We start from the raw sequence: 23,929 nt of genomic DNA on the forward strand, positions 1-23,929 counted from the left end.
TGGTGAGGCTGCACACCCAAAGCTTAGGGCTTGTGGTTCAAATTCTCAGAGAAATGTTTTTTTTTCCTTTCTCTATTTAGAGTCAAGGTTGAGACTTGCATGTTTCTTTATGGTCCCTTTTCTGGATGATAAATTAATTTCTCATTTATTCTTAGGTGTACCAGCCTCGTGGGTCAGGTCTCCTACTAAACTCCCTGTCCGGAGTGGTTTTTCCTTCTTAGAGGTATATAACGTAATAGCACTTTTAAAAAATAATCTATGACATCTTAGATTCGATGAAATATGGTATCTTAAATAAGTTTCTGAAGTCTATTGAGTAGGCTCCAGAACTTCTACACGACTCATTATACTGCAACCTCTTTTATTCTCTTTAGTATTTCCTCCTTAAACCGTTAACTTTACATACTGAAGACCAAGAGCAATGTTGTACTGCATTTCTACAAAGAACTTAATTACCATGTGTAGTGAAACAGTCAGAAAATAAAATGTCTAGTTATAATTTATTTCTTCAAATTCCCAATACTTATAATGGCATATACATTTCTAGTTGAAAAAACAAACTTTTAGCTTTTTCCTCAAAGTATCTGAAATCCTAAAATTTAGAAAGCCAAGTTGGTTTTCAGAGAAGACATATGATTTGACTCCTAGGACAAAAAAGTAAACTCTGTACTACTTAGTTATAATAATTCTACTTAAAACAGCAACTCAAAGTACTGTGAAAACGAAACAAAACAAAACCAAGAGTAATAATTCGAATTAGGCCTAGAATAGCCAAAAAAAGTAGTCATCTTTTTTTTTTTTTTTTTTTTTGAGACAGAGCCTTGCTCTGTCACCCAGGCTAAAGTGCAGTGGCACAATCTCAGCTCACTGCAACCTCCACCTCCAGGGTTCAAGTGATTCTTGTGCCTCAACCTCCCGAGTAGCTGGGATTACAGGCTCCCGCCACTGTGCCCGGCTAATTTTTGTATTTTTTTTTTTGAGACGGAGTCTTGCTCTGTAGCCCAGGCTGGGGTGCCGTGGCGCGATCTCAGCTCACTGCAAGCTCCACCTCCCGGGTTCACGCCATTCTCCTGCCTCAGCCTCCCGAGTAGCTGGGACTACAGGCGCCGGCCACCACGTCTGGCTGATTTTTTGTATTTTTAGTAGAGACGGGGTTTCACCATGTTAGCCAGGCTGGTCTGGAACTCCTGACCTCATGATCCACCCACCTCAGCCTCCCAAAGTGCTGGGATTACAGGCATGAGCCATCACGCCTGGCCTTAAATAGTCATCTTTTTAACAAATCATTACAAATTCTAATTTGATTTTGTGTCTCATAGGTCCAAATAATTCTGCATTTTAATATTTCATTCAGTACAGGGCACAAATCTGAAATTCAATAAGCTATGAGATAAATAATCCCATATCAAAGAATCATATAATTTTCGCTTAAATATCAACATCCTGATAATTGATTTCATTCTAAAAATTTAACAATGTCCAATAGCAACACATTCAAGGGAGAAAATGCCAAGTACACTGAATACAAGAGTAAAAGAAGGATATGAGAAAAATGACCTTAAAATGATTCAAAGACATGTTTTAAGACAATCCTACAACCCAGAACTGAAAAAAAGTCATTTCACTTGACCAGGTTGACCTCACCTACTCAGCACAAAGAAACTTTTGAGGTGTTCTGGTTTACATCCACTTGTAGGAAAGGCTACCCATTGATAATAGCTTACATTTATTAAGCATGTATCTTCTTATTTAATATCTATAACTACCCTATAAGGTATTGGTCATTATTATATTATTTCATAGATGATAAAACTGAAGCTTAGAGGTGTCAAGAAACTTGACTACAGTCATTCAGCTTCTGAGATAAGAGTGGCAATACCAATCTATTATCACTGGTCATTACTAGCATTTGTTGGACATTTACTAATACTGTCTCAGCTGCTATCAGGTTCTGGGGAAGCAAGAATGTTAAGGTTCAATAGAGGAAGACGGAGATACAAAACTCAGTACAAAACAGTTTTATAAGAACTCCACAAAAGGCTTAGTGGGGCACAAAAGAGGAATGGTTAGAAAAGCAATGCGTTAGTTGACTTATGCAAATAAACTAGTGAATACTTCTTTAAATAAAGAGCATCCAAAATTTATTTCCTGGTCAATATACTTTCTCTGGTTTTTATTCATGAAAATCTTTTGCCGTATATTACAGATTTCAGAGAATATGGGTCTGATTTCAGAGTATGTAAACCCCGCCCCCCTACATTTACAGCACACATTATGCTCATACACAATATAAGCATAAAATCTAGGTTATAATGTCGAACCATTACTACTGTTTCAATGTGGTGGGGACAGGAAGGTTTATGTTAAACACAAAATGTTCCTCACATGTCACTTGACTTGAACTGTTCCCATCAGCAAGAAAAATTACAGTAAGAATGAAAGGAATTTACTTTTCTCTGTGACTCTTCTAAAGTAGCAGAAGAGCGTTTTAAGTTTCTCTGGTTTCCTTGATGAACGTCCCTCAAACAACCTAAAAGAGATAAAAAACAAAAGAGAGTGGAAGATGAGTTAAAATGCCTTAATGATTCACAGAACTACATCCATATTGCTACCAAGTAATAAAAAGAAATAATTCTTCCAGAAGACAATTCTGTAATGATAAGAACTGGAAAACTGGTTTAGATTCAAATAGCATCTGGAGAGAACTGAAACCAACTAGAACCAGGCTTCCTCAAAGCTGTTCAAATCAGACGGCATTTGCTACCAACCACATTTCTCCAACCTATCTTCCACCATGGAGAAGGCACCATCTAGCCATCCCAGTCAATTAGGGTCAGTCAGTCAGTGCACAGCTACTTTCTCAATGACTAATAACATTTACAATTCATAATGTTACTAGGTAGTTCGATAAGTAACAAAAACAGTAGCTGAAAAAAATCCTTATCTGAGTGTTTGTGAGGAAAGGAGAGTGGAGGGAAATGGGGGAAGGGACACAGGCAGGTATAACAAGATATCAGGGCTCAACAATCCTTGTTAATTGAACAACTAGATTCTTTTATGCACTGAATGTCTGTGCCCTCTCAAAATATATATGTCGAATCCTTAATCCCTAATGTAGCTAAATTTGGAGATAGGGCCTGTGAGGGGGTAGTAATGGTTAAATGAGGTCATAGGTGTAGGACTCTAATCTGATAGAACTGGTGCCATTTTAAGAAGAGAAGGAGAGTACTCTCCCTCTGCCATGTGAGGACAAGATGCCAGCCAATCTATAAGCCAGGAAGAAAGCCCTCATCAGGAACTGAAGCAGCAGCACCTTGATCTGCAGCTTCTAGCCTCCAGAACCATGAGAAAATAAATTTCTGTTGTTTAAGCCACTCAGTTCTATGGTATTTTATTATGGCAGCCCAAGCTGACTAATAGAGAGATCCTTTGCATGATAACTAAAACAGTGCCTACCCTGTGTCATCTAGTTTTCAGCAACCCAGACTTGGATTACTTAATTCAGTTTCCTTTGAAATGACATGGCATTGTTATTGGTAACATATAATTCAATTTATTCTGAGGAAAGAAAAGCAGGGCTTTAAAAGCATTATGACCTGAGTAAGTATTCACTAAAAGATTTCTAACACAAAAGCATGCTTTTGAGCATCAGCTCTAGCTTTCCAAAGGCATTTACAACTTATAGAGATTCAGTGGCTATAAATGATGAGGTACTCTTCATCTGCCTCTAGTCATGTGCTCTGACTTTAAAACCAGAAACCCTTCAAGTAAAGTCCATGTTAATAAGTGCTGAAACGGGTAATTGTTTTTCATGATGACAAGAGCAAGCTTACGTAACTACGCTGAGAGGGAAAAGTTAATTCCATGAGAAAATCCTATTGAGCAACTGAAATAAATTAGGAAAAGGAAAGGAAATGCAGATTTCAAATGGTTCCGTTTTCAATGATCTGAAATCTGTATTCAGGGCCAATTTCTGGAAAAACAATTTATATGAATATTTATTTCCTAAAAAGAACACTAATGTAGGCTAGTATTTTAACCAAATCTAAAATCAGATCTCTTTTTAAAAATAGTTTAAGACAGCCTGTGTGATAATTTTTACTTATTTAAAAAAACATATCTTTCTAAAATATTTAATACACATACTCTCATAATCCAGTTGCCAGCTGAAAGAAAGGCTCTTTGACGGTGCAGGTTTCAGTGGCTTCTTCTAGAATAGAGTTTATTTAAGTTAAAATGAAGAAGCCACATGGCAGTTTAATTAAACATCCTATATCAATAAATACGATTTACTAAATGAATACCTTAGGCTCCATTGCAAAATCTCTTTCTAGGCTCACTATGTAGTAGAGGAAAGCAGTATGAATATAAAAGTAGCCACCACCTTTTCCTAGAGATGAACTGATGTACTATACAATTCAATTAAAGGATAAAAGTACTTCAATAGAACTATTGCATAGTGAGGAGAAAATGGCTGTTGCTCTTAAGAAATAATTCTCCAAAACATAGAAAAAGTGTCCCTAGCTTCCATATGTGGTCATCTGTGTATAAAATCACATAAAAGGTCACATACTTCACAACCATGATGACAAATTATTAACTTTAGGAGCCTCGTGAGACTGCAGATTTATTATCCTGGCAAGACAGACTTTCCTGGAAGATTTTATGGCTGTTATTATCAACCACTACAAATGAACACCATGGTTTATTTTGCAGGTCCAAATCTTAAAGGTACAAATCAAGCATAATCTCAATGTACTCTGTTTATTCATTGCTCCAGTCCTAACTTCAAATCACTGGGTAACCAAATACGCTTTCCCATCTTCCTGATAGAGCAGGGGGAAGTGCGGAAAGTGTGGTGATGGCTGCGGGGGTTAAGAAGTGGAGATAGAGTCAGAGGAGACGAAGTAGGTTTAAAATTCTTGTGACAATTCTCAGACTTGGCTGTTGTGAAACCTTAAAGTTGTATGCACCACCACTCAAATAAAATGAATTATCTGATAGGGAAGCAAGTAAAAATAACATAAATAGACAGGCAAACAGCATGAATGAAAGTCATCCTAGGAGTGATATACAATCTGAGAGACAGCTTTTGGGGGTGAGGAGGAAAACAAAAGGACTGAGGCTGGAGCCCAAGAAAGGGGTGAAGGGGGAGAAGAAAGATGGGACAGGGAAGACAGAGAGAAGAGAAAGGCTGATAGAAATAGGGTTAGAGACAGAGGGCACGAGAGACACACACACAGAGAGAAAGACACACACAAACAGGCTCAGAGAAAGTGAGACCTTCTCATAATCATAAAGCATCATTCCCCACCCCCACTCCCCCTTTTTAATTTAAACTTCCCAACACCTTTCTTTTTTAGTTTAGATTTTTCAAGTCCTGGGTATGTATACTTGAAGGCATATTTTAGGTCAGCAGTGTGCACACAAACCAGGCCACAATAACTCCTCCGCATGTAGGGAAGACATTTGGGCATTTAATTGAAAGATAATGATAGATTATTAAAGAAATCAAACAGAAAAAGCCAGTCAGGAAATCTTACTTTGTTCTAAACAAAACTGTTTGTATTTTCAAAGACAGAAGTCAGTCAAAGGTCAGATACTTATTAGCTGCTGTTTTTCTTTGCATACTTATTAAGGAGAAACACAGTTGAATAAAATCTTTCCCTGAATGGAATACTGATAACATTACTGGAATTTTATTCTAGGTATATCCATCCCCACCCCTGCCACAACCCACTATGCCATTTCAAGTTAAGTAATAATCCCATTAGTATACAGTAAATCAAGCCCAAAGCACTACAACCTCCATTTTAAAATACGAGCAAGTGATAATCCGGAACCCAGCCAGAAAGTCATTCCTGGCTCTTCTGTGAGGCACTCTGCCATATGGCCCCAGCAGCATTTTCAATCCAGGGAAGAGGCAGATGTAAAAACCTCCTGGGTTGACCACTGCTGAGACCCACAATTTATCTCTGACCATCTAGTTTCCATGCAAACTCAGAAGCATCAATGCTAATCACATTGGAAGCCTTTATATGAATGTTTAGGACCTGAAAGGCAAGCAGGGAAAAAGGTCAGGGGTATTTAATATAACTAAGCAGGCTGAAAGAACACAGCAATAAATAAAAAAGGGAAGACTTATTCAATTTATTGATGTCAGCCTCCCAACACATACTCTTACCATTTTTCTTATTCAACTAGCTAGCCATACCTCTTTTGAGATTAAATACACTCTCACACACACAACTCCCCACTGTTAGAAACTATAATCGTAAATAGAAACTATGCATAAAAGGAAATAACACAATAAAATGCTACATAATCAGCTTAACAAATGGCTCATCAGATTAAATACTGGATCTTTCAGAAGCTACATGAAAGTGGGGGGACTTTCGGTTGTTTGGCATTTCTGGAGCACTCAGAGCATTTTGCTCATGACAAGCATTGAGATATAATAAAAGAACACTGAGTTTGAGTAGAAGACAGTGATCAAGTTCCAGTTATGCTAACAATTCATTTACTCTCCCTGAATCTTATCGTAGAGAGGTTTCCCTACCTAGAAAATTCCATAGACAGAATCAAAGCAAGTCATCAAAAGACAGCATCAATGGTGATGTACAATCGTTGTTCCTATTATTTGCTAGCTTAGGCTCATTAAAACACACCATCTCACAGTGAAAGGCAAGTGCAGACATTCTGGCTGCTTAGGATTCTCTATAACATTGTGGAGACTAACACCGGGCTACCTGCCTTAATTCATTTTCCGTGTTCTGGTATCCAAAAGAACATCCATCACCTAGGAAGACAAGAATATGCCTGATTTCAAATCTTCAATGGAACTACTTAAACTCTTATTTGGTGAGAATGCTATCTGCTGCAAGCTTAAATTCGTCTCGGTCACTCTGGACTTACAAATGGCTTTAATTCATTTAATAGATCAATAATTATTTCTAAAAATAGTTCTAATTTTTGACTAGCCATGAAGTAAGAATTATTAATTCAGTTCATTCAAAGGGAGACTGTGTAGCAGAATGGTTAAGGACACAGATTCTCAAAGGAGACTATATCCTGCGTTTGAATCCCAAGTCTACCAGTTACTGTGTTAACCTGGTGAAGTGATTTCCCTCTCTAAACGTCCATCTCATTTTAAAAAAGAGAGTAACAACAATTCCTAATCAATATCTAATTCATATGGTTAACGTGGCAAGTAAATGAATTTCAGATAATGCTGAGTAAGCTAAGGTACTTGAGCTAAAATAAGGCATTACATAGTTTTTGCCCAGGCAAAAAAAAAAAAAAAAAAATCAACATTCATTTACATAAAGTAGTTGCATTGTTCTAATTAATAGTCCCTTCATTTAAAAAAATGGCCCAACCTTGATTCCCATCCATCCCAACATGCTTTCAGCGCTAACTAGCTCAGTCTTCAGGATAAATGACCACGTACAATGAAAAAGATAAATCTGCCATCGCCAAGAAGCCCCAGACTTCCCCACTCAGAAGTTTGGCTGAAAAACAAAGGTCTTTTAAAATTAAAAATATATATTAAAATTGGCCCAGTGCAGTGGTTCATGCCTGTAATCCCAGCACTTTGGGAGGCCAAGGCGGGCTGATCACAAGGTCAGGAGACTGAGGCCATTCTGGCTAACATGGTGAAATCCCATCTCTACTAAAAATACAAAAAATTAGCCGGGTGTGGTGGCAGGCACCTGTAGTCCCAGCTACTCAGGGGGCTAAGGCAGGAGAATGGTGTAAACCCGGGAGGCGGAGCTTCCAGCCTGGGCGGCAGAGCGAGACTCTGTCTCAAAAAAAAAAAAAAAAAGAAATAAAATGCTATATGCTGAGTAAAGTAAAATAGGGTGAAGTAGACACAATGACAATGTGTCTATGGAGGTGTAATTGGAAAGAAGCTATCCACACTAGCTTTTTTGGAAAAGCCTCAAAAAATCCATGAAATTCCACCCTCAAAACCACATTACAAAGATTGTCCACTCTTTTTAACTTTGTGTTCAGCTTGATTTCTGACAACTGACTTGTTCTTCCCCTAACTCTTTATTCTTCTGCACATAAAAGTAATACCTGGGCTGGGCATGGTGGCTCACGCTTCTGAAACAGGTTCTTTTTTTTTTTTTTTTTTTTTTTGAGACGGACTCTTGCTCTGCCGCCCGGGCTGGAGTGCAGTGGCCGGCTCTCAGCTCACTGCAAGCTCCGCCTCCTGGGTTCACGCCATTATCCTGTCTCAGCCTCCCGAGTAGCTGGGACTACAAGGCGCCCGCCTCGTCGCCCGGCTAGTTTTTTGTATTTTTTAGTAGAGACGGGGTTTCACCATATTAGCTAGGATGGTCTCGATCTCCTGACCTTGTGATCCACCCGTCTCGGCCTCCCAAAGTGCTGGGATTACAGGCTTGAGCCACCGCGCCCGGCCGAAACAGGTTCTTTATATACCTGCAATTGCAGATTTCAATGCTCTGTGTTTTCTCTCAATTCTACCTCAATTACTAACAAAATCAGAGGTAGAAGCTATGTTTGATTACATGTGGCTTAAAAATGAAACATCTCGTAATTCCTAAGACTAAGATATAATATGAAAAGTAAAAGACAACAGACTGAGAACAAAGCGTCTAAATTATAGTCTTAGCACTCTGCCACTAACCAGCTCCATCACTCAAAACAAGTCACTTAATTCTCAAATATTTCACCTGTAAAATTTATTTTCATTCACTCAACAAGCATTTATTGAAGGCCTACAATGCATGAGATTTTGTGAAAATAACAAAGAAGAGGACAGTTAAGATCTCTGCCCCACTGAAATGATTAAATAAGCAATTATGAAGTAGTCCAGGTGGCACAGTAGGAAAAGTAGGGGACAGTAAAGGCGCACATCTGGTTGTACAAACCTAAGAAGTACCCTGGATGCCTCTCTCCACCCATAAACCAACTCTGTCCATCACCATCACTCTGGCTACCCCTTCAAATGTCTCCACACCTCTGTCCCCTCCCCTATACTATCCCAGTTACCACCCTCTATCCTGGTGCATTGCAATAGCCTCTCCAATTGGGTAAACTCAGTTACTCTGGCCCCCCTCTGCTTGATTCTCACATTACAGCCAAAATAAACTTTTGAAAACGTAAATTTCAACACATGTGCTAGTCTCCCTCTACCCCCATATCTAATCCTCCAATGACTTCCAATTGTTTTCAGATGGCCTAGTGAGGCACAGCATGCTCTAGCCTTCACCTACTTCTGTAGCCTCTTCCATCTCCATGCTCCTTCTCACTCTCTGTGCTGCAACCACACTGTCTTCTCTCAGTCTCTGGGCATGTCAGGTCCTTCTTGCGACAGTGCCTTTGCACATACTCTTCCCCCTGCCTAGAATGCAACCATCTCTCCTTCTCCTTGGCAAAACTCTTATTCACCCTTTTGTACTTAATTCAAAAGTTGCGCTGGGCATGGTGACATGTACCTGTAGTTCTAGTTACTTTGAAGACTGAGGTGGGAGGATCTCCTGAGCCCAGGAATTTGAGATCAGCCTGGGCAACATAATGAGATCCAGTCTCAAAACAACAACAGCAAGAAAAGTTACTTCCTTAAGGAAAGTTTCCTTTATTAAATTATATCTTTAATAAAATGTCATGGTGCTGTGCACCTCTCCAGAGGTACACAGAGGCTAGCATAGGAACCTAGAGTAGCAAACCTATCCTAGCAGAATCTGAGACACCAGAAAAACTGATACATGAACTGAGTATTGAAGGAGGAATAAAGGCCATGTGGAAAAGAGAAGGGCATCTGTGACGTGAGGTTTGAAAATGAGATAATACTACGTAACAGTAAGAACTCAGAAACTGGCTTCTCCTTTCTCTGTAACCTCAAGGCACTCATTATACTGTGGGGAATATTGCAGTTGCTCATGTATATTTGAACTAAACACTGACTAAATACCAGTATCTAAAAACAAACTTAGCTACTGTACAAACTTGAAAAATAGATTAAAAACATGCCCCTTGCAACTAATATTTATGTAATCAAGGGGGCATATTATATATATATTAAAAAAAATACTATCCTGTTCGCTAACACTAGGATTTTGAAGAAATTTTCTTAGATAACATTATTTTTCATTCTTTGCTGCCCCTTCCTTAGTGTTGATAGTGAAGAATAATCGTATATAATAACAAATTATCATCAATATTTTAATGTTTGAAGGTCATAAAAATATAACCCAAGAATTACGACAGTCTAAGAGCAGCTTATATTCAAGTCCTCTGCTATACTTTCATCTGCCAAACACATAATAAATGCACTGAAATGTCTAGTTTTTAAATTTTTAAATTAAAAATTTATATTAGGAACTAACCAGCTAAATTCTAGAATTCATCTTAAGAGAGTAACAACATTCTCCAATTTTAAAAGGCTAAAAATATGGCCTTTGGGGCTGACACTCTGATATTGGAGAGAATTGTGAATTCATTTCTCTGCTGCCATGTGGAGTTATAAGAAATGCTGCTCATATGAAGTAAGTTGCATTAGAAACAATGACACTCTAGGAGCAATGAGCACACCTATCACCCAGATGCTGGTCTCTAAATACCACTGTACAATAAAAGAAACCAGGAATCCTTGAGAAAATGGTTGATTCCAGGATTGAGGCATGGAAAATATAAGATGAACCCGGAACAATGTATGATTCCAGAAAGAAAGTTAATGCTCAAAAAAAGGATGGGGCTTATCAAAAGAACATAGGAGTCAACCTGAAGGAGCCATAATGGCCAAAGCTAGAATAATTAAAGTGGTAAAATAAATAATACTATTTAATTTAAACTCACACAACGAAATAAATATCCATGAGTCCATTCTGATATTTTAAAAGCAGGGGAAAAGAGATAGCTCTTCCTTACAATGGAATTTCAATTAGCAAATGTAGAAGAAGAAAGCAGAAAATTCATAATGGGCAAACACTACAGTAATAATCATTGCAGACAAGATGCACCAATGGATGCTAAAATTAGTAGGGATAAATGTGAGGCAAAACAACATTTGCATAGTGTTTTATCTCTTGGAAAATATTTATTAATCACAAAAGGAAATATATGGTAACTTTACAGTGGAAAAAGCCAGCAGACACTACCTTAGCCAACTGATCACCAGTAATAAGAAGTATGATCCCACTGATACGGTGCACTGAGGACACAGGATCATTTCTGTGGTATTCTGCCAAAAATGCATGACCTCATTCCAATCCTGAAAAAACATCAGCCAAACCCAGATTGAGAATATTCTCCAAAATAACTGCGATGAGTACTCTTCAAAACTGTCAAGATCATGAAAGAAGAGAAAAAACAAGGAACACGTTGGAGGAGACAAGGTAATTAAATGTAACTGGGATTCTGGGTAGGATCCTGGAACAGAAAAAGGATACTAGAAAAACTGGTAGAATCAGACTCGGTGCAGTGGCTTACACCTGTAATGTGAGCCCGAGGTGGGCGGATCACCAGAGGTCAGGAGTTCGAGACCAGCCTGGCCAACATGGTGAAACCCCATGTCTACTAAAATTACAAAAAATTAGCCGGGTATGGTGGCACATTCCTGTAATCCCAGCTACTAGGGAGGCTGAGGTGTGAGAATCGCTTGAGCCTGGGAGGCAGAGGTTGCAGTGAGCCGAGATCTCGCCACTGCACTCTAGCTTAGGTGACCGAGCAAGACTCTGTCTCAAACAAACAAAACAAAACAAAAAAAAAAAGAAAGAAAGAAAGAAAGAAAGAAAAACTGGTAGAATCAAAATAAAGTTTACCGTTGGCCAGGCATGGTGGCTCATACCTATAGCCCAGCACTTTGGGAGGCTGAGGCAGGAGGATTGTTTGAGTCCAGTAATTCGAGATCAGCCTGGGCAAAACAGCCAGACCCAATCTCTACAAAAAATTTTTACAGATTAGCTAGGCATGATGCTGCATGTCTGTAATCTCAGCTACGTGGGAGGCTGAGAAAGACTGCTTAAGCCCAGGACTTCAAGGCTGCAGTAAGCTATGATAGGCCACAGTACTCCAGCCTGGGCAATACAGTGAGACACTATCTCTAAAAAATTTTCAAAAATAAAGTAAGGTCTACAGTTAATAACATTAAACCAACGTTCATTTAATTTTACTATGGTTACATAAGATGTTAACGCAAGGTGAAGCCAGCTAAGTTTTATACAAGAATCCTTCGTACTATTTTTATAACTTTTCTGCAAGTCTAAAATTAGTTCAAAGTAAAATGTTTTTAAAGAAACTGTATTAAAAGGGCAAATTAAAATACGTGGTACACCCAGCAAGGTGGTTTATGTCTGTAATCCCAGCACTTTGGGAGATCAAGGTACCTGGGGTCAGGAGTTTGGGACAAGCCTGGCCAACAAGGTAAAACCCCATCTCTACTAAAAATACAAAAATTAGCTGGGCGTGGTGGCACGCACCTGTAATCCCAGCTACTTGGGAGGCTGAGAAAGGAGAATCGCTTGAACCCAGGAGGTGGAGGTTGCAGTTGGCCAAGACTGCGCCACTGCACTCCAGCCTGCGCGACAGAGCGAGACTCCATCTTTAAAAAAAAAAAAAAAAAAAAGTGGTGTTACTGCATCATTCTACTTTGGAGACAAAAGCAGTATGGCAAATAAAAGTGGGTTTTGTTTGTGTGTCCACTCTATGACTTTATCTCCTACTCTGCATACTGCCCACCCTCAGAGGCAGGCTCTAGGTGACCAGGGGCAGTGAAGGGCATTACACACAGCCTGCTGGGAAAGGGGCACAGATTACAGCAATTTTCTCAAGTCTCACACTGAAATCAGGGAAGAAAACTCATATATTCTATTCATGGGTCCCATAAAGATAATTCTCAAGTGAAGAAAGAAATAGAGGTGGGGATATGGGAGCAGTGAGTAGGAAGGAAGAAAAAACACTGATTTGCCAAGAAGATTCTTTACAGTATTTTTGTTTGTGTAGAAGATAGAGAAAGTAGTTACTTGGGAAAATGGCTGGAATCTAAAACTTTATCAATACCTTCACACTGTATTAATTTAGTCAAGTAGTTTGAACATTCTTTTGTTTTTCTTTTTCACACTGATAAATTAACCATGTCTATAAAGGGTCAAAATCACCTTTCATTTTTCATCAAAACAATTGAATTTTTTAAGTCTCATAAGACAGCTCATGACTTTATACTCTCATTTTATAAGACTTTTGTAGAAAGGAGGATTTTTCCTCTACCTTTCACAGTATTTCAGCATTAAGGAATATAAGCACAACAAAAGTTCTCATGAATAATCAAACTGAAGAGGCATGTGGAGTCCAGAGAACTGGGGAATCATCTGAGAGGACAGAAAGAACATGGGCTCTGGAGCAAGACAGGCCTGAAATAAAATCTCAGTTCTGTGACTTACTAGCTCCTGGATCCCAATCAAGTTCTTTTAACCTCAATGAACTTTAATCACCTTGCCTGCAAAATGGTGAAAATGTCACTTAAGTACTGTAAAAATTAAATAAGACAACAGCATATAAAATGCTTGGCCTATGGAATTCACTCAAAAAATATTATTAGTTCCTTCCACCTTTGTCTTTTCATTGTTAAAGAGGTGTTTTCTGAAAACATACCGATTGAAGTTAATGTCTGGGTAACTAGAATACTCCGATTTCATCTTAGCATTTCGTCGTGGAAATGTGCAGAAGAAAGCATTAGCTAAAAGACTGGCAATCTGTTCCTGCGACATTGTGATGGAATGATTCATCTTCTGTTTCAGGAGTGGTATTGGCTGATAAAAGAAAGAAAAAAGTACAGACGAGAAGAGCAATAATTAGTTTAGCAATTTCGAAAGCAGAGGCACCAAATTGCATTTGCTAAATTAAGGCAGAAATAATTTCAGGCCATTCTTGAATCCTTAAATCAGCAATATTGTTAAAGTCAAGGGCTGTTTATCAGGGATGATTAAGAAAATGTACTTACTTGACAAACTGCAGATTTCTAATCAATAATAATGGTAGTGAAGAAAATATAAAACGTTACTTATAAGTGAAAAACAAGATTGCTTCAGCAAGTAAATAAAAACACATTGCCCATTTAATGAAAAATTAAAACAAAAGATGAAACAAAAATATGTAACATTGCTTAAGCTAAATTTTGTTCTTATTTATATTAAAAATTATTGCCCAGGTCAGGCGTGGTGGCTCACACCCATAATCCCAGCACTTTGGGAGGCCGAGGTGGACAGATCATGAGGTCAGGAGATCGAGACCATCCTGGCTAACACGGTGAAACCCCATCTCTACTAAAAACACAAAAAATTAGCCAGGCGTGGTGGTGGTGGGCGCCTGTAGTCCCAGCTACTCAGGAGGTTGAGGTAGGAGAATGGTGTGACCCTGGGAGGCGGAGTTTGCAGTGAGTCGAGATTGTGCCACTGCACTCCAGCCTGGGCGACAGAGCGAGACTCTGTCTCAAAAAAAAAAAAAAAAAAAAAAAATTGGCCAGAATAATCTTTCTTAGTACCAAATAAAATGATCTAAGACAATTCAACAAAGAAGTCTTTACCCTCTTATTCCAAATTATACATCATACTGACAATTTCTTTATAAGAATCAAATCTAACTTCATTAAAGTGATTAATAGAACATGTAAAAACCACCATACGAACATGTATAAGTTGTAAAAAGATAGACATTTCTTGCATAATCAAACATTCCAAGTCAAAGAAGAGTAAGACACTTTTCCTTCAAATCTTTTATATCTAAAATGTCTTCCAGTTATACCACCAAATTCACTTACTTTTTATTGTCAGTATAATCCACACAACCTGAGTATTGTGTTCAGTGGGTTTCATTCTGTTCATAAACCAAAAATAAAATTCCAAGTCCCCCAACCGACTGAATGAACCCCTCCTCTCAACCATGGGGGTTCCAAAGTTAACCTGAAACACTAGTCCACACCATGATAGGAAGTGTGGGTCTGACATGCCTCATTATATGCTCCTCACTTTAGAATTCAGCACAAGTGACCAGCATTAACATTAAAACAGAGGTCTTAAAACTGATGAAACAGATTTTTTATAGTAATAAGACATAATTCCAGCCTGACTCGAGTACAGCATCACACGACAGTTAGCAAATCTTGAAATAATTGAAGTATTTTACCCCAAAATATATTTCTTTGACATATTTTGAAATAGCCCTGCAAAGCTGTCTGTTGGGAAAATCTACATTCTGTAGAGAATCCCTATTCCTTTCCAGGTGAGAATTAAGAAAGGGTTTGGTACCTTTTTAGGTCTGATAAAAGCTCTGAAGCTGACTACCTGGAGGTTTCATCCACATGATGAAATCTTGGTCTCAACAAATCCTTATATTAACCCAGATATTCCTTTCTATTGATTTCAGGTCTTCAGATAATAACTCATCCAACCAATGGCAAATCAGAAAATCTTTGAATCCACCTAAGACCTGTAAGCTCCCCTTATATGTATTGATTGATGTCTTATGTCTCCCTAAAATACATAAAGCCAAGCTATAGCCTGACCATCTTGGGCACATGTTCTCAGGATCTCCTGGGGCTGTTACAGGTCACTGGTTACTCATATTTGGCTCAAAATAAATCTCTTCAAATATTTTACAGAGTTTGACTCTTTTTGTCAACATATTTTAAATGTTAAAATGTTTCTAAAGACATGATAAAATCAAAGACCAACTCCCAGTTTATCCTTCAGCTGTTAAGTTTCAAAATGCTCCTACAGAATATTTAGAGATGCATTTACCTTCTCCCCTTCAGTAAGACACAGAACTAAGAGTTTCGGGTATCTGCACTCATCTCAAACTGGCATGCCTAGAGCAAACTGTCCTGATCATACCTCAGGAGTCGACACCCAGAATGAACCTGAGGAAAGGGCAGGCAAGACAAACCAAAACTGCAGTGCTGAATAATGAATGCTTTTCTAAGTACAGAAGTACACATCATTGCTTTGAATAAGAGTTTGCCAGAAAAAAGAACAGATTAAACTTGCAATTCAACTATTTCTCTTGGAAAAATGCAAAGGTAAACAAACAAGCAAAAGGTAAAGAATCTATTTTCACTATGTTATACAAAATTCTCTCCCCTTCAGGTCTTAGCAATCGCCATTTCTGAGAAAAATAGAGAGCTCATATTGATCTCCATTTTCCATCCTGCGCATTTATTCACAACCAAGCAAAGAGTGTAGAAAAGGTGACAGCGCATCAATGGCTTCAAGCAAAGTGTTGCTTGGTTTTAGTAAGAAATGAGTTTTTAACTACCATTTACCAAATTATTCAGAAAAATGATTTTAAAAATTAATGGTAAATATTTCAGGCTTAATGGACTTCAAACACAAACATTTCTTGTCTCCCAAATAAACAAATAGTATAATTTTAAATAGAGTCAATGATTTCTGCTCTCCTGGTGAGGGGAAATGCCTAAAAACTCATTATTTCGAGAAATGAGGAGATGTAAATCTTATTTTCAAACACTTGGCTCAACAAAATAAAAGGCTGGTTACTGTGAGCCAAGATATTTCAAAAAGTTCCTGACCAAATGTGTTTCCTTTAATTTTCTTTTGATAAATCTAAAATTTACCTTTTAGATTTGGCCTAGAGTACTTCAATGTGATAAATTATTAAATATCAACATATACAATTTAACTTGCGACAAGACGTATTTTGATAGAGGGCAAAGCACAGAATTAAGATGCTCTCCCCATTGATATGCTAATGGAGAAGAAAGTCACTGGGAGAAGCCAGGACAAAAAGCTGAGGACCCAGGGGTCTGATTTTGGTTCCAAGGGGCTTGTTAGCTTACAAAGTTAGGTGCTTTTGAATAAAAATTTCTCATTAAATGAAATATGGAAGCTCTCATATGCACGATGGGAAGAGAGGAGGATTAAATGGCCCACTCCCAAAGGCTACCTACCTACTATCTACTATTGATTATGAACTACATATTGAATTCAAAAGGCATATAATAAGCACCATGTAAACCAGTGACACAAAGAGGATCTCCCTTTAAGGAGACTATAATCCAGTGGTAAGAGATATATAATGACAACAATTATAAAACAATGATTTGAGTGCTTCAGGAAGGAAGAACCTTGTCTGGGAGGCAGGGAAGGCTTCACGGGGAAGTAAGAGACAGGCGTACCTAGGAGGTAGTGAGAGATTTTACTAAGTAAGGACAGAAAGGAAAAAGAACTAACATGGAATATGATCAAGCAAATAACTTCCAACAGAAACAAGCAGAAGATATGTTTTAAAATACATTTCCCCTGCCCAATAGTAAAACTTATTTCAGACACAATGCATTACCAAGGTGAAATTAAAGTTACATAAAATTGAAAACATCACACTGGAAAACATTTCATGGGTCTCAATTGAAGATGGTATAGTCCAAGAAGGCATTTGGACATGTGTGGGTTGTTTTCTGGTTGCCCCAATGACCCTATTTGTGGTGTTTGGGGTGTCCTAACGACATATGCAATGGATGGGACCATGATACACATTCACAAATTGTTCCACCCAAATGTCCACAGGGCCCCTGTGGAGTAAAATGCTAGCAGAACCCTGGCTAGCAGCCATGCAGCAAGAGGCGTTGGCCCTAGAAATAGAAGACAAAGGCAAATTCAAGCACCATAGTGAGAAACACAGGAATAAAATTATGAAGAACAAAACAAACCCTGTGGAGGTTTGAAAATACGTTCACAAATTATTTGATGCTCCTCTCTTTAAGAGGTGGAGTCTTGGGCACGGTGGCTCATGCCTATAATTTCAGCATATGGGAGGCAGAGGTGGGAGGATCACATGAGGTCAGGAGTTCAACACCAGCCTGGCCAAAATGGTGAAACTCCATCTCTGCTAAAAATACAAAAAATTAGTCGAATGTAGTGGCACACGCCTGTAGTCCCACCTACTTAGGAGTCTGAGGCAGGAAAATCACCTGAACCTGGGAGGCAGAGGTTGCAGTGAGCTGAGATCATGCCACTGCATTCCAGCCTGGGGGACAAGGGTGAAACTTGGTCTAAAAAAAAAAAAAAAAAAAAAAAAAAGAGGTGGAGTCTAATACCCCTCCCCTTGGGTATCGCTTAGCTTCTAATGAACACTAACACAGCAGAAATGATGCTAGGTACCTTGAGAAAGATGGGTCACAGAAAACACTGCAGCTTCCTTGCTCTCTCCCTTGGATTGCTTGCTCTGGGGAAGTTAGCTATTACGTCATAAGGACAATCAATCAGCCTATAGAGAAGCCAATAGCAGGGCCTTCTGCCAACAGCTATGGAAGTAAGCCAACTTAGAGGCATGTCCTTCAGCCCCAGGCAAGCCTTCAGATGACTGAAGCCCTGGCTGACATCCTCACTGCAACTACAAGAGAAACCCTGATCCACAACCACTCAGTCAGCTAATCTGCTCCCAAAGTCAACAGAAGCTGCGAGATAATACATGTTTATTGCTTTAAGTCATTAATTTTAACATAATTTGTTATGTAGGAATATAAAATTAATGTACTCCAAACAAAATAAAATACAGGATTCCTTATTTTTAAAAGTTAAGGCCGGCACAGTGGCTCACACCTGTAATCCCAGCATTTTGGAGGGCAAGGCAGGCGAATCACCTGAGATCAGGAGTTCGAGACCAGCCTGGCAAACATGGTGAAACCCTGTCTCTACTAAAAACACAAAAAGTAGCTGGGTGTGGCAGTGCACACCTGTAATCCCAGCTACTTGGGAAGTTGAGGCACGAGAATTGCTTGAACCCAGGAGGCAGCGGTTACAGTAACCTGAGATTTGTGCCACTGCACTCCAAAAAAAAAGAACCTTAGCCAGGAGTGGTGGCACATGCCTGTAATCCCAGCTACTTGGGTGGCTGAGGTGGGAGAATTGGTTGAATCCGGGAGATGGAGGATGCAGTGAGCCAAGATTTTGCCACTGCACTCCAGCCTGGGTGACAGAGCAAGGCTCTGTCTCAAAAAAAAAAAGTTAAGAAAGTATCATTAACTCATTTGTTAGAGAATACATTACTTTGGGGGAGGGTGAGGAAGGAGTGGGTAGTATTACACCATTTTGAAAATACGTTATTCCAAACCCATTAGTATGTTTTGAAATAATGAGTACTTTTTTAAGTTAGAGGTTATTTGAACAAAGAGAGAAAAAAGTCATAGTAAACAAGCTTCAACAGTGTAAACAGAAGCTGAGGAATGAAATGCTGCATTTTTAATGTCCTTTTGTAAGTACTCTCTACCCTCTAATCTTTTCCTTAATACAGCAAAATTACCATACTCTTGTGGCAAAAACTGTTTCCCTTCTCTTCTCTTCTCTCTCTCTCTATCTGTGACCTTGGTCATTCGAGTTTAAGGGAAATTAAATTGTCAGTCTCAGGGAAGCTACTGAGGAAGCTACATCCACTAACCTGGGTGCAAATATTTGGCAGACAGAGTGCAATTTTCACCATATCAGGCAAAATGGACTGATATAAATGTTGAGCTTCTGCTTCTTCAAGTACCTGAAAACCAATAAAATATGTGAATAATAATAACCAGTAAATATAATAACCGATGAATATGTTTGTTATGAAATTAAATCACATATCTGCTTTTCACGGAACCCCATAAAGTGGCACACTATCAGCATCACCAAACACATGTAAAAATACATCAACAGGTGTATATAAATAAATTTACAAATTCATTTCCAAATGTATATCTGGCATTAAAGCAATTCACCTTAATGCCCTCTGAAAAAACTTTAAGTATCCCAAATATCAAATATCCCTCACAGAGCATTCACAATAAAGTAAAAACACTTGCAAATGGAAAACAGTACATTCTGCCTTTGGTTATATCAACTAAAAACTGCTAGACCACCAAGGACGCTCTTAGAAGCCTCCAACGACCCATCTAGCTTCAACGGTTTATAATTGAAGAAATCTCCATAAAAGCCATATTCATTACTTCCAAGTATACTCTATGGGTCAAATCTAATCTACTGGGTAATAAACAATAAGGTTTCTGATGGTCTTAGAATTTCTCTTTTCTAGACACCCTCGGAAAGTGAAAACCACCATTCCCATATCATAATTTGAAGCACAACAAAGATGCCATGCATGGTCCATTTTTGTCTTTTATAAAATTTCCCATCACTTTAACACCTTTTAATCTAATTTCTTTCTAAACATCAGGGTATTTCTTTAAAAGTACTGGAAATGACAACATTCTTAATTTAGAGATACTACATATATAGTCTGGACTGAAGTAAATACTTTATCTACTTGAAATCACATTTTAACTAGAAGAGGCCTCAGTTATAATCTAGTCTGATCTTGTCACTACTGGAGAGAAAACAGGCCAAGGAGGTTACCTGATCATCCTACATTGAAGTCAATTAAAACTAAATCAGAACAAGAACCTAAGTGTTCTGGTCTTTATGCCACAGCTCTTCCTACTTCCCTATGTGACCAATGTTTGGAATCGATGAAGAAACAGACTTTTGACAAAAATCAGGAACTAAACAGAAATAAAGGTAAAACCATTTGTTTATCTGCAGCTGGACAGGGTATGTGTATAAACAGAAAAGGTAACAAAGACTATTTGCCCTGATTTTGCTGGTAAATTCTAACATTGAGAATTTTCGTTATACCAAAACTCTAAAACCCAAACTATGTTTACTTCTCTTTTAAAATTAAGATGAGTAAACATATTCAGAATGAACAGAAGGATATTTGTAATTCAGAGAATTTGAAATTCAATTAATCATAAGCATATAGAAAATTAAGTAAACAAAAGACAATGATTAATTCTGGAGAAAACAAAAAGTTTTGCAAGAGAGGAAAAGCAATCACAGTCCATGTATGACTAGTGTTTATACTATCCAACTGAAAAAACAGACTACTGATGTAATTGAAATGAATATGAAAACTATAGTGAGAAAATGGGGAGGTAGAAATGAGGTTTGCATTTATGGTGGTGGAGAAAGTGACAATAAGAGCTAAATCCTAATCTTCTAAAGGGGGACTTGTTTTAAAAAGAGTTTAGAGTAGTCAAATGACTGCCTCTTTATAATCTGCCTCCTCAACTCTGTTAAAAATAAGAAAACTAAATTTTAAAAAAATCATACATTCATAGATGACATTCTACTATTTTAGAGGTACACACTAAAGATACTGGCTTCTCTATACCTGAAAATGTATAAAATACAAATACATTAATGGATTTATTTAAAATATTCAAACTCTTCCTGTTTATAATTTATCTTTTTAAAAAAATAGAAACAGGGTCTGCCCAGGCTGGAGTGCTGTGGAATGACCATAGCTCACTGTAACCTTGAACTCCCGGACTCAAAAAATCTCTTCCTGTCTCAGCATCCTGAGCAGCTAGGAATACAGGCCTTTTTGCTTTTTAAAACTATGTATTCTGAAATAATTATGGTTTCACAGGATGTTACAAAAATATTACCTCTCCCCCAGTTTCTCTCAATGGTTACATTTTACATTACTATAACATACTAAAAACCAGGAATACCAGTACAATGTGTATCATTCTATGCCATTTTATGACACGTACATGTGTGTAATCACCACCAAAATCAAGATGCAGAACCATTCCACTACAATAAAGATCTCATGCTACCCATTTATAGTCACACTCCGCTTCCTTCCTCTCACTATTCCTAACACCTAACACCCATTAGTTTGTTTTCCAGCTCAAAAATTTTGCCATGTTACCTAAATGGAAACATACGAGTCCTTTGAAGTTGACTTTTTTTACATGGCTTAATGCCCTTAAGAGCCATTCAAGTTATTGCAAGTATCAATAGTTCACTCCTCCTCATTATTAAGTAGAATTCCATGGTATGAATATAGCAGTTTGTTTAGCAGTTTCACCTACTGAGAGGCACTTTGGTTGTTTTCAGTTTTGTACTATTATAAATAAAGTTACCTTTACTCTCGACCTACCTATACTGTTGTCTGAAATTACTTCCTGTACACAGCACAGTGTGTCATTTTTAAAATTCACTCTGCAAATCTGTCTTTTAACAGACGAATTTAGGTCATTTACGTTTAATGTAGTCTTTGATATGTTGAAACTTAAATCTGTTATTTCATTTTATTTATTTTATCTGTTTTCTTTTCCCTTCCTCCTTATGGGTTACTTGAACATAGTTTAAAATTCCATTTTTGTTTATCTAAAATGTCTCTGACTGCATCTCTTTGAATAGATGTTTTTCTAAAGTAGCTGCTGAAGAACTGTATTACATACAGCTTATCAACATTTACTGGTGTCAACATTTCACCAGTTCCAGTAAAGTGTAGACTTTACCTTCCTTTACCCTTCTCCATTTATAATGTAAATATCTTCAATATTTCCTCTACATACATTGATAACTAGACTGTTTTACAATATTTGAAAACAGTGAAAAAAGTCAAACATAATTTACAACATTCAAAAAAGTTTTTTAAAAGTCTATTATATTTACTATATTTTTACTCTTTGTTGTTTTTTCTTCTTTCCTGATGTTCCATGATTCCTTTCTTGTATAATTTCTTTTCTGTTTCAGGAAATTTCTTTAGACATTATTTCACAGTAGGTCCGCTGATGATAAGTTCTCTTTTCCTTTACTTGAGAGCATCGTGGTTTCCTCTTCCTTTCTGAAGAATATCTTAATTGGATATAGAATTCTGGGATGACAATTATTTCCTTAGTCCTCAAAATTTTGTGCCACTTTTTTCTGGTCTCCATGTTTGCTGATAAGAGATCCACTGTCATTCAAACTTTTTCTGTATAGGCATTGTGTCATTTCTCTTGCTGCTTTCAAGATTTTTTCTTTGCCTTTGGTTTTAAGAAATGTGATTATAGTATGTCTTGGTATGAATTTCACTGGGTTTATCCTACTTAAGGTTCGGTCAGCTTCTTGAATCTGTAGATTTATGACTTTTGTCAAATTTTGGAAGTTTCCAGCCATTATTTCTTTGAATATTGTTTCAGTCCCACCCTCTTTCCCCTCTCTTTCTGTCCACATGATGACACAAATGTTATATCTAAACTCTGGGTTTTGTTTTTCATCCATTTTCTCACTGCTGTTCAGACTGAGTAATTTCTCTTAATTTCTTCCAAGTTCATTGATTATTTCCTCTACCATCCCCATTCTCCATTAAACCTGTCTATTCCATTTTAAAAAATCAGTTATTACATTTTTCAGTTCTAAAATTTACATTTGGTTTCTCTTGATAGTTTTTTTTTTTTTTTTCTTTGCTGGGACTTTCTATTTTTTCATTTGTTTCAAGTATGTTTTTAATTGCTCAGCCTTCTTGTGAGGGCTACTTTAAAATCATTGTCAGACAATTCACATCTGTATTCTCTTGGGGTTGGTGTCTATTGAGGTTCATTTTTCATTTCAGTTGAGATTTTCCTGATTCTTTTCTGGTTATGAGTGACTTTTTATTGAAATTTGGATATTTGGGGTATTATAAATCTTTGATCTTATTTAAATCTTCAGCCAGAGCAGGCCTTCTGTGATACTGTGCCAGCAGGGGAATGGGATAGCTACTTCATTACTAGCAATTGAGGGTAAAAATTCATGTTCCCCAGTCAGCCTTTAGTACCCAAAGTGGAAAGTGAGAGAGGTACCTTGATAGTGCTGGGTTGGGGTGAGAGTTCAAACTCCCCACTAGGTCTTTACTGATACCACTTTGGTGCCATGACAGTACCATAGTCCCTGCTGGTCAGCGGCATTCTACCTTTTAGAGTCTTATGTTTGTTTTACACACAAGGTCCCTTGTTTTTCACTGTAATTAGTGGGAAAGACAGAGAGAAGTGACTAGTCAACCATGTTAAACCTAAAGATATTAAACTTTAAGTGTCTTAACAGGCTGACATGTCTCCTTTGGGTACCCATCTTTGCCTTTTAAAACTGACACGAGTGACTGC

General features: G+C 37.8%; 1 protein-coding gene across 5 annotated transcripts in view; it reads right to left on the bottom strand.

Annotated features, from left to right (window-relative positions):
• The window catches only part of PARG (poly(ADP-ribose) glycohydrolase), a 133,138-nt gene that overhangs the window by 49,378 nt on the left and 59,831 nt on the right, over positions 1–23,929 (bottom strand). For all 5 annotated transcript variants that reach the window (XM_033208544.1, XM_033208545.1, XM_033208543.1 and 2 more), the window contains 3 exons: positions 19,417–19,509; positions 13,621–13,778; positions 2,451–2,530 (listed from right to left, as the gene is read on the bottom strand). In XM_033208544.1, the coding sequence (XP_033064435.1) occupies positions 2,451–2,530; positions 13,621–13,778; positions 19,417–19,509 (331 nt within the window). The remainder of the gene's footprint in view (positions 1–2,450; positions 2,531–13,620; positions 13,779–19,416; positions 19,510–23,929) is intronic.

This window comes from Trachypithecus francoisi, unplaced genomic scaffold (assembly GCF_009764315.1).
Source record: "Trachypithecus francoisi isolate TF-2019V2 unplaced genomic scaffold, Tfra_2.0 Lachesis_group9, whole genome shotgun sequence".
Lineage (NCBI taxonomy): Eukaryota > Metazoa > Chordata > Mammalia > Primates > Cercopithecidae > Trachypithecus > Trachypithecus francoisi.